Below are 10,864 nucleotides of genomic sequence, written 5' to 3'. Positions count from 1 at the left end.
TCCTATTCAGAGTGTGTTCAATCAGCTTGTCAGAGGCCATCACATCACAAGTGTCACTTACATATGTCCGTCTGCTTCGGAGAGCATCACCCTGACTGAGAGGCAGCTGCAGATGACACTCACCCGTCTCCTGCCTGAAGACGACCGGACCAGAGTGAGACCAGAGGGACAGAGTGTGACGAATAAAGACAAATACTTTGGCTTTTGTTTCATGAATCAGAGAAATAATCAAATGATTTATGTTTTTTGTTTTTTTATAATGTAATTAAAGATGTTTTAAAGAAACCCCCTTGGAGTCAGGATGATGTTTCTCTAGTTTCATGAATAAACAGGATATCATTGGCCCAAGGCTCATTCACAGTTCAGATGCCTTCCTTAGTTAATAACCTTATCAAAGTCAAATGTCACCAAAGAACACAAATGCTTTAAGGCTATTGTTTATGAATCAGATTATTTTCCACAGTCAACATCTCGATCCTTAATATAACTTTAATTGTATGAAAACTCTGTTCTGCTGTCTTTTGCTTAAATTTTGTTTGCGTGTGTGTGTTTGCCTTAAAGAACTGCTTTGAAAAAAAATATCTTGTAGAAAAATCCTTTGCTGCAGCTGTTGACTCATAACTAGGTTTCAATCGTGAATTGATCATTCTAATAAATTAAATAATCCCCCAAGCAAGTTCAGGACCTAAATCTTTTTCTGAGACGTCATAATGCACAGACTGACTCTTTTATGAAAATGCATTTGCAGTTGTCCATATTATTATTAGTTTCCAATCATTCAGTTCCTTTACTTCTTCATTTGTGAACTTTTACAGAACAGCTAATTTAATTATTTTAATTTAGTACGTAAAATAAATTAATTCAGAAGAAATGATTAAATCTCTATGTCGGTAGGTACAAACATATTAGAATTACAAAGATTTGATGCACTAATTTTACTTTACCATATTTCCTCATAGTTATCCTGTTTTGGTTTAGAAACTTCACATATATAACAGATAGAGTTACCAACAATGGGGCGTGGAGTTTGAAGAGTGTGGACATTTACAGAGCAGGTTCTAATGAAATCAAGAGTTTTTGGAAAACATTAGAAATTAAAGGTTTAGGGAGTAAATGTCAGGATATCTCAGCCTCGACTGCACTCAGCCTCGACTGCACTTTTCTTTTTTTTAAACAATACATATACAATTGAAAAACAAAGACAATAAAATATAACAGGAATAAAATCTGTTTCTTTTAGAGACACTTTATTTATTCTATGTATTGCATTATATTTAGTAGAAAAATATATGACTTGTACTTTATGATAGATTGTTATGTACAATTTGCAGTGAAACAGTAAAAAAAAATATGTTTTTTGTAGTTGCTGATATTGCTATATTGGATTTATGGATTTCATCACCATCACCATTAAAACACACAAAAAAGTCTGTAAAGATTTTTGTATGATACTGAACTGAAATAAATGGCACGGATCTGTAGGTCTGGCTGGTTTGCAAAGAAAGTAACGAAATAATCATTGTCCAACATAGTTACACACTAGACATTCATTCATAGTATGGGGCAGTATTGTCCACATCTCACAAGCAGTGTCTCCGGGGAGTTCTGTGCTTGCAGTGCACTGCCGCCCCCACTAGATGTCCTTCTTGGCTGTGTCACAGCCGGGGCCCCCCCCCTCAGGATGAATTCTCCCATCTGGTAATCTGAACTCAACTGATGTAAATGAAGATGGACTGCCGATTTTATTTGTCCAGTTTTTGGAAGTATCGATACTTGGCGACACCCTGAAGCTTCTTCCCATCCCACTGCTCGTGTCCTTTTTCACACTGTGCACACTGTAATTGTCCAGGAAGGGATCCGAGTCACTCCCGTGTGGCATGTTGTAGTAGGTGCACTTCGGAGTTGGAGGCTTCGCCATATCCTCGAGCTCTGAAGAGGATATGTCTACGAGGGGGTTGGGCTGGATCTTATGGTGAAGCGGAGAGTCCTCACCGGCGTTCTCCTGAGCCGTGTCGGTGGACGTGCTGTCAATGTTACCGTACATTCCCAGGGCGACCGGAGGGGATTTTCTTATGAGGTGGTTCTCCTTGAGCAGCCATCTCCCTTGATCAATCAAAACCCCATCGCCGTTGTCCTTCTCTGAGCTGAGGGAGACGGGCTGTGTGGCCACTGGCCCAGCTTCGGCATCTGCCTTTAATGAGCTTGCTGCACTAAAATAAGACAGATCCTCTTTTGAAGCTTTGGTGCCCGAATCATTGGAAGAGAAACTCTCTTCACTTTTGATCCTGGAACTTTGTAAGACTTCTGCAGTACTTGCACGAGACAATAAATCGTTCTCAGGTGTTAAGGCTGGAGAGGATCTCTCTGAGGCCTCGTCTCCACTCTCTGAAACAAGATCTACAGACTCCTGAGTCTGATACCCACCACTCTCCGAGGTCTCTGGTCTGTAATCAGATAAATCAGACGTGTTTGGGCTCGGGAGACGTTTCAAGCCGTAAGAACTGTCCTTTCTTCTATTAGGAAAAAGAGTTGGCATAGTTTGTACAACTCGAGCGTGATCCGTCTCTATCCTGATGTTCCCCTGGGCGTCGTACGAGAAAGTGAGCGAAGACGACTGCAGAGCAGAGTTGACAAAGTCGAGTAACTCCTGGGATATTTCCACAGGATGGATCAGGCTGTTCTCCTCACGACGCTCCCCTCCCTCGTCTGTTTCGGGCTCGTTGTCTGTTCCGCTGCCTTTAGTGAACTCACACTGCCCCTCAGAGGAATATTGGGTCGGTGATTCACTGTCACACTCTGCGTTCGCTTGCTCGTGACTGCTCTGCTGCAAAAAGGAGGCCTCTTCCAGCAAGTTGTTACTGGTATCATCTTCAAAACTGTCTGCGTCCTCAGAAACATGTCCTTCTTCCACCTCTTCTTTTGATTCTTGTTTTTCGACCTGGTCTGATCCCTCGTTTTCTTTCCTCTCCACTTCAGTCTCAAACTCCTGTACCTCATTTTCTTCAACTGACTCATCTGTGATCACCCTTTCTTCTTCAACCTCAGCACCATCATCCTCCTCTTCCTCTTCCTCTTCATTGCTTTCTCTGCAAACCAGATTCCCTTCTTTCTCCTCTTTCTCCTCCGCCTCCTCCTCTTCCTCATTATCCTCCTCTTCCTCTTCATTGCTTTTTCTGCAAACCAGATTCCTTTCTTTCTCCTCCTCCTCTTCATCTTCCTCATTATCCTCCTCATCCTCTTCCTCGTCTACCTCTTCGGTTACATTATCTACCTCCTCTTCCTCATCTTTCTCTTCCCTAACTTTATCTGCTTCTTCGTCGAAATCCTCACTAACCACATCCACCTCTTCTTCTATGTCCAAGATGTTTTCTACCTCCTCTTCCTCTTCTGTCTCCTCAATGACCTTCTCCAACTCTTCTTCTACATCGTACTCTGTAACTGCTTGTCCTTCGATCTCCTCTTCCTCCTCTTCCTCCTGCTCTTCAACAATATTTTCATCTTTCTCCTTATGGTCTTCTCCTTCTTCAGCCTTCACTTGCTTCCCCTCATCCCAAATTTCTTCCTCATCTGCCTCTTCTTCAACCCTATCCGTCCCTCCTCTCTCTTCCTCCTCCGTCTCATCAACACCTTTTCTCTCCTCTGTCTCTTCTATGCTGTTGTACTCTCTTTCCTCTGGATCTTCTTCGTCCAACAGTCCTTCCACTGTCTCCTCAACCACTCCTTCCCCTCCTTCTTCTAATTTCTCCATTTCCTCATCCTCATCTGCTGTCATCTCTTCCTCTGTTCCTTCCTTTTCTTTCTCAACTGATTCCTCAACACTTTCTTTCTCTGCTTTCTGCCCTTCAACATCCTCCATTGCTGCCTCCTCTTTACCATCATCATTTGTCTCATTCATTTCTCCATCCTCTCCTGCCTTCTTGTCTTCCCTATCCTCCTCTACCTTGTCTTTATCTTCTTCATCTTTCATTGCCTCATCTTGTTCTGTCTGTGAAGCCTCTGAATCTTTCAAATCACTGCCCAGTTCCTGAACTTCATCAGCTTGTTGATCTGACTTTCTATCTCCATCATCATTATCCATTTTTCTTTCTGCAAAGTTTTCATCTCCACGTGTATCATCAGGATCAGTTGAATTTGCTTCATCATTGGATTCATCAACAAACTTCTCCAAATCTTCCTCCGAGTCCGACTGGTTTCTTTCAGTTTCTACCAAAGTGCTCTCCTCCGGAGCGTAAAAACTTCTATCTTGGTGGATTGTTGAGGAAATTTCTGATCTGAGGTCTTGAGGCATATTCAGCTCCTCCATCAGCTCATCTAGAGTCAGATGTTCATTCTCAAATATATCCCCACCTTCAGAGTCAAGGTCCAGGGCAAACTCGGTTTCAGAAACTTTGGGAGAAAGTGGCTCACTTTCAAGCCGTTCCCTCAAAATCTGGAAATTCTTCCATCGTTCTCTGAACAGTGAAGATGTGCTGCTCTGCAGGTTTGTCAGACTCACACTCAGCTCTTCTTTGTCCTCGATGGCAGAGATTTTCATTAGAGACTGCATCATTAGCATGGCCTCTGAGGTGCTTCTTGATTGGTCACATACGTTGGGAGCAGAGCCTGCTGGGTCATCTCTCAGAGTCATGACCGACAAGAAGGACAGAAATGCTTTGCACGACGAGCCGAACACTGACGCTACCTGTGTTGAGAAATCCGGGAGGCTGTTGGACTTCTCAAGGTTATATGTCGTGTTGGTGTCTGACGCCCTTCTGATGTTCTGAATGGAGGAACACAGCTTTTGAAGGACGGGTGTTAAATTTTCTTTGGGAGTTAAAATGTTGGACGTAGTTGAGGTTGACTCGCAGCCAGTGGGGTCGATGGCCTCTGCAGATTTATGTGCCCTCAGTTGGTTGTCCTGGTACCCAGGATCCACTCGGACACTTGGCATAGAAACACTGTGCAACAAAGATGCTTCTGCCTCTCCTTTGTAAAGAGGAACCATTAGACAAGAGGCAGATTTCTTTACATTATCCCCGGAAAGTGGGATATATTCAGCTAAATCATTCTGATGTCCATTCTTTTCATCTGATTCCGACCCACCGCCTATCTGAAACATCACCGTTGACGGAGGTTCAGAATCTTCTGGAATTGCCTCGGTATACGGCGCCTGTTCTTGGCCCACTGTCTCCAACCAGTTCTCGACATATTGGTGGATTTCAGAGGGCGTAGGGTTCAGGGAAGGCATTGAAACACTCTCGCTTGTCTCCAAAGACTTTTTAGGTGATGACGTTTTGTTCTCTGTCATGGATTTGGGTTTACTCATTGTTTTCCTGGTCTGCAGAGGTGCTTTTTTAGGTTGTAATATATCTGAGATGTTCTTTTTCATTTGAGGCCTCCCACTCGGAGTGTTTACATTGTGGCCATTATCTCTAGCAGCTACTTTATTCAGGCTTTGTCTCTTAGGTGGGGTTATTTTGACACTTTCCGTTTTGTCTAATAAGGCGGAGCTTTTCCTGGGCTTCTTTTCAACTTTAATTGTTTTCTTAGACGGAAGCTTTGCTTCTTTATTTTCCGCTTCTTTACCTTTATGGACACTTTTAGCACTTTCTGATGAACCCAAACTCTTTTTCCCCACACGGGTATTGCTGCTCAGCTTGTCAGTTGAATTTTTGCTACTTTTTGAAGTTGAACTATTGTGATTCACAGCAGGTTTAGTCATCTTTTTATTCTTCTCACTTTTAGGAGTTTTGTCCCTTTTTACTGTATCCTCAATCTGGGAGTTTGTTGCTGTTTGAGCATCGTCCTCAGTCACTGTAGGCAGATTGTTCGTAATCTCATGAGTTGGAGATATTGGTTCTGATGACAACGACAACATCTCCTCTCTCAGTCGTAGTGAGTCAGCATCGGGTGGCTGCCTGCTAAAATCAATATCACAGTCATTGCTGGATGAACGTGGCCCTGTGGACGACTTGCTATTTGGCCCTGAGGTGGAACCATGCAAAGGTGCGCCATCTGCGCTATAGTCCTCATTTGCAGAATAGTTGTCATAGCAGTTTTGACTTTCATAGATATGCATGACAGTTTCTGTAACCTCCATCCCGTTACTCTGTATCTGAAGGACCTCAGCAACTCCTGACGACCTGATGGACGAGTGGGAGCCTTTGTTGCCTTTTCCAGCAGAGGCCGTTTTCCGAGGTTTTGGGATTGGCCGGCTGCTGCTGCTGCTGCTGTGTCTAACAACGCAGTATCCCTCGGTTGTCTCACCATCGGCCGTCTTCTCCATGTAGGAATAATGTCCCAGTCTGCTCTCTTGAATCCCCGACTCCGTCACCATCTTCACGCTCTCAACAGACGCCGTCTTCTTAACGTGTCGAGGACCTGGCGTAGGAGTGCGTTTGATCGTTTTGGATCTTCCCAAAGCTTTTGAGTTGTAGTTCTTGTACACGTGGTTGTCGTCGAAGCAGACACCCCTTCCAGCTCCATTGGCATGGTTTTCTTCTTTGCTGTCACCTTCGCTGATGCTGGAAGAGTCTTTGGCTACGGCGTTGTTTGAGTCAGGTGAGCTGTTGGCCGACTCGGAAATGGAGGCACAAACTGTCCTCTTGCTAAGGCAGTGGCGGCTGAGTGTGGTGGTCCAGTGGAGCATCTCCTCCTCTTTAATGGTCAGACGCACTTTCATTTCTACAGTCATGCTGCCGTCTTGATTCACACGAAAAGACTTTTCAATGTCGTCGTCTTGAGGTATGATACAGGTATGATGCCCATTCTCTCCCCTCCCTCGCTGGTTGACCTCGGTGTCAAACGATTCGTTGTGGTGATGCAGGCGGCCGTTCATGCTTCCATCTCGAGACTTGTTGATCTGGTTGATAACGTATCGCTCCGACGATAGGGAGAAGTTCCTCGAGCCTCTTCCACTTGAGAAGGATTTGTTGTTTTCTTTGGTTTGAGGTGGAAAGTGTTTGTGGAAGAATTGGGAAACAGAGAGGGAGAAAGAAAATGATTTAGGAAATAAGAAAGGATATTCTTATATTTATTTGTTTGTTGGGACTATTTTCATATTTTCGACAACATCCTTTCAAGCTAGTTAGAAGACAAGATTCACACCACTTGAATATCAGTAACTGACTACAGACATACAACATTACTCAGAGTTTATCCATTAAATGTATTAAAACTTACGAGTTCTGGGCTGCAGCATAGAAGGATCCGGGTTTTCCATGTACAAGGCCTGTGCCGTCTGGCCCCCTCTGTTAAAACTGTTGTTTCCTAATCTGAATGACTCATTTCCCGCAGCCACAACCACTCCGGAGCACAGGATAAGTGCAGCAAGACCGTCAACCTGAAACAAGGGTAGAGACAAGTTTTGACATTTGAGTCAACGTCCGACGAAAGAGTCTTTTGAATTGGCCATTTACCTAATTTACTTAACATGTACAACTATTGCACTCTTGGTATCTTCCTTTGAAATTCAATGTCGCATATCACTTGCAAGTTGATTCTATCTCTTCATACCACGTTTTTATAGTACAGGATTTAAAAGTTCTTTACTCATGACCTCTAACAGGGAGCTTGTTGTTTTTGCTACAGTACATGTGGGATTACAGAGATAACTCACCAGGGGGTAGAGATTCTGATGGCACCTCTTAGCACTTCTTGGAATACTTACAATGTGCAAGGTGACAGGTAAAATTAAAAGCCCTGATTTCCTGAGGTACATTGAACATATACAGGTGGAGTTATATTGAAACTGAAAGGTCTCAGATAAAACAATTCATTTGAAGGAGAAAACTCACAAACTAACTCAACTCTATCGCTCACAGAGATTCAGTTCTGACAAAACAATCGAAAAGATTAACTCACAAAGCATCATGGTCCAGATAGTTCCCACAGTCTTCAAATACTTCTTGACAAAAATGTATGTTTTTATGTTTTTAAAATAAAGTGATGAAGTCTGAACATGGTGCGTTCCACACCGCCGTCATGTGTGGTTGAGTCTGTCTGCCTAAAGCTTTTTGATTTAAAGACACTATCCTATTTGTGTGACCCAGACAAACCTTTGCTTTATATAGCCTTAGGCCGAAAGACAGTGTGTCCAAGGACAACGACTGAGTCATGACCATGACTTAACACGCCATGGCGCTAACAGACAGAAGAACATTTCCTTGTTTGAAGACAAGTGGAGAATTAATTTAAATTGTTGAGAATTCAATTTAAATATTTAATGGAAAACATCAAAATCCCTCTGATTGCTCTTTGAGTGTGGTTTGGGGTGACTAACTCCCACAAATCTAACATTTCACCAATTCCACAAAAGTATCTTCAGTTCATAGTATTTCAAAGAGTTAATTTTAACTAATTCTGATCCATCATCATTCCAACTTTCAGTTTTCTAAACACTCACTCTTCTTCCGTCGGTGGAGAAGAGTTTCAACACCGGGAACTGCAGGATCTGAGAAAGGTAATCCAGCAGAGCATCAAACGTCGGTGCCGTTCTTCTCTGCAATACAATTGTGGATTTAACTGTGGGATCCTTGTTCTTGATGACCACAAGTCTTTTCGGTGTCCGCAATGTCACCCTGTCGGTGACCTTTGCCGGCCTGTTGGCGAACTCCTTCCTCCTGCCAAACTGACCGAGCTGGATACGTCTCCGCCGCCCAGTGCTGAGGGGTCTGGTGGTATTCCACGGTACCTGCCGCCGGTTCACCTCAGCCAAGTTTAGTGGCTTCACCCGTTTCTGATCAGAGCACACATAGGATCCCCCATCGTGAAAGTCATCCAGACCTTTCACGAGGTGGATCCCGCGAGGTGTGGTGATGGTCCTCACTCCAAATGGCAGAGGCACTTTATTGGACAGCACGTCCAGCAGGGCATCGAACGTCTTGAAGGTGCGGCCATTGATGACCATGCGATGCCCGCTGAATTTATAGTCACCACTTTTGTAGAAGCATAATCGTTTGGACGCGGAGGGATCAGAGGTGGGCTGTAAGGTTCGGCAGGGAAACGTCTGCCCGCTGCCAGAGGACAGATCCTCGGCAGCCGGGTCCTGGATGGGGGTGCTGCTCATTTTGTGAAGTGGTCTCTAGAAAGAAAGTACAGAGAGGGAAAGAGTTGTTACTCAGTTGCTCTCACTCTAAGTTGTGCTGTTGTGCTTCTAAAGTGATCGACTACTTCTCCCTGTTCATTTATTCATTTTGAAGACTTTCACCGAGATATGGCTACACTGCTTCCATGTATTTTCCCCCTTGAAACTCAGAGGTTCTGCTGGAAATAGTCTGTTGGCCATCATGAATTATTAATTTCAAGATGACCACAATCACAATAAAAAAAAACACAAGCTGCCACCATTCAAGATTGCAGTTGCTGAGTGTGGGAGGCAGATTTGTTTTATTATTATTTGGATTTACAAATATCAAGTTGTGGTTTTGACCTCACAGACACATGTATAGAATGACAATTGACTCCTTACATTGACCAAATTGTTGTTACCAAACAATCTGATGAGTAACAACAATCTGGCAAATATTCTCTCTGTCTTGATGAAGCCAATACATTTAAAAGGGTGACATTTCCAGCTGATCCTTACTATAAAGTTAATAAAATGCATTGTCAATTGTCAATTGAAATTGCATGTATATATTTGACAGATTATTAGACAATTCCCGTACAGTAAAATAATTCTTAAGCTGTTATGTTGGCATAAGAGTTGCATACTGTCATTAGGCCTTTATACAGAGAGAATAGTCTGTCGGAGATAACGTCTCATAGTCCACAGAGACTCTTATTTAGCCTTTAAAGAGGCTTTACAACATGCGCAGCATATATACACTTCACCATGGAAAGAAAATTGTCCCAGTACACATTACTCTTCTTTATACTCACAGTAGCTACTTACTAACATTACTGTGAACAACAAGTCTACGGAGCTGTACACACGGTCTTAGACAAAGGCCACAGACACCCGACAGACAAACTACACCCTGTAGGAAATGTTGTAAATTACCTGCTAGCACACAAACACATAAACCAAGATGTAATGAGAGGGGCTTACCGTGTCCGTCACATTTCACCGTAAATATAGTGGCTAAAACAGCAGAGAGTGAGCGTCTGTTATTCCTCCGAGCGCTGGTCAAAGCCTCTCAGCTGCGGCCGTGGGCTATTTTGGGACATGCACCATCACGGCCAATTTGCTTAATCTTTGCTCACACTTAATCAGCATATGAACATAAGTAAGGTAAGAAATAACAGACTCACGGAAGAACTGCTCCACATCAAAACAGATTCTGGACCTTTATCAACATAATATTTAAAAGAATGTTTGGATGATGTTTCCCTTGAGGTTTAGAACAATTCTACGTGGCATTTTTTTTTACCTTGAAAGGAAATCTAATTTAAAATGATTTAAGTTTAAGGTATAAAAAATGTTTCAGGTAAAACGATATCAAGGAACCTTTACTGCTCCAAACAGATACCGCAGGTGGCTTGGACTAGTTCTAATTTGCAGGCAGCCTACATAATCTGATTTGAGACGTCTTGGCCTAATAGGGATTAGGTTAAAGATTTTGTGCACTTGCTGCTGACAGCATGAAGCAGAATAAGGTCTTTAGAAAGCACTTTTACCTCAAAGCAGGTATTTAACATACACCATCGGATTTCAGGACCCACAATACATCAGTATTAGTGCTTGTGGAGTTTAGCACTGCATGTAATTAGTAAGAAATAAGATCATAATGTTGGGATCTCTGCATTGTAATATCCAATCTTGGACAATTAACACAGAATATTCAAAAGTTTGTACAGTGTAGAAGAGGAAGATTTTCTTTGGCATCACAGGTTGAGACGGCAATTACCAGACGGTGCGTCAATCATCAACTGCCCCTGGCTG

At 43.0% G+C, this 10,864-nt stretch overlaps 1 protein-coding gene across 1 annotated transcript; it reads right to left on the bottom strand.

Annotated features, from left to right (window-relative positions):
• Nucleotides 1-1,551: 1,551 nt before the first annotated feature.
• LOC128455084 (oxygen-regulated protein 1) lies at nucleotides 1,552-9,046 on the bottom strand. Its single transcript, XM_053438721.1, is given in 4 exon segments — nucleotides 1,552-1,674; nucleotides 1,676-6,918; nucleotides 7,162-7,321; nucleotides 8,384-9,046. Coding segments are annotated over 4 exon segments (6,189 nt in total).
• Between the last annotated feature and the right edge of the window lie 1,818 nt (nucleotides 9,047-10,864).

This window comes from Pleuronectes platessa, chromosome 13 (assembly GCF_947347685.1).
Source record: "Pleuronectes platessa chromosome 13, fPlePla1.1, whole genome shotgun sequence".
Lineage (NCBI taxonomy): Eukaryota > Metazoa > Chordata > Actinopteri > Pleuronectiformes > Pleuronectidae > Pleuronectes > Pleuronectes platessa.
Note: the sequence above shows the minus strand (reverse complement) of the source record. Positions and strands in the feature narration are given on the sequence as shown.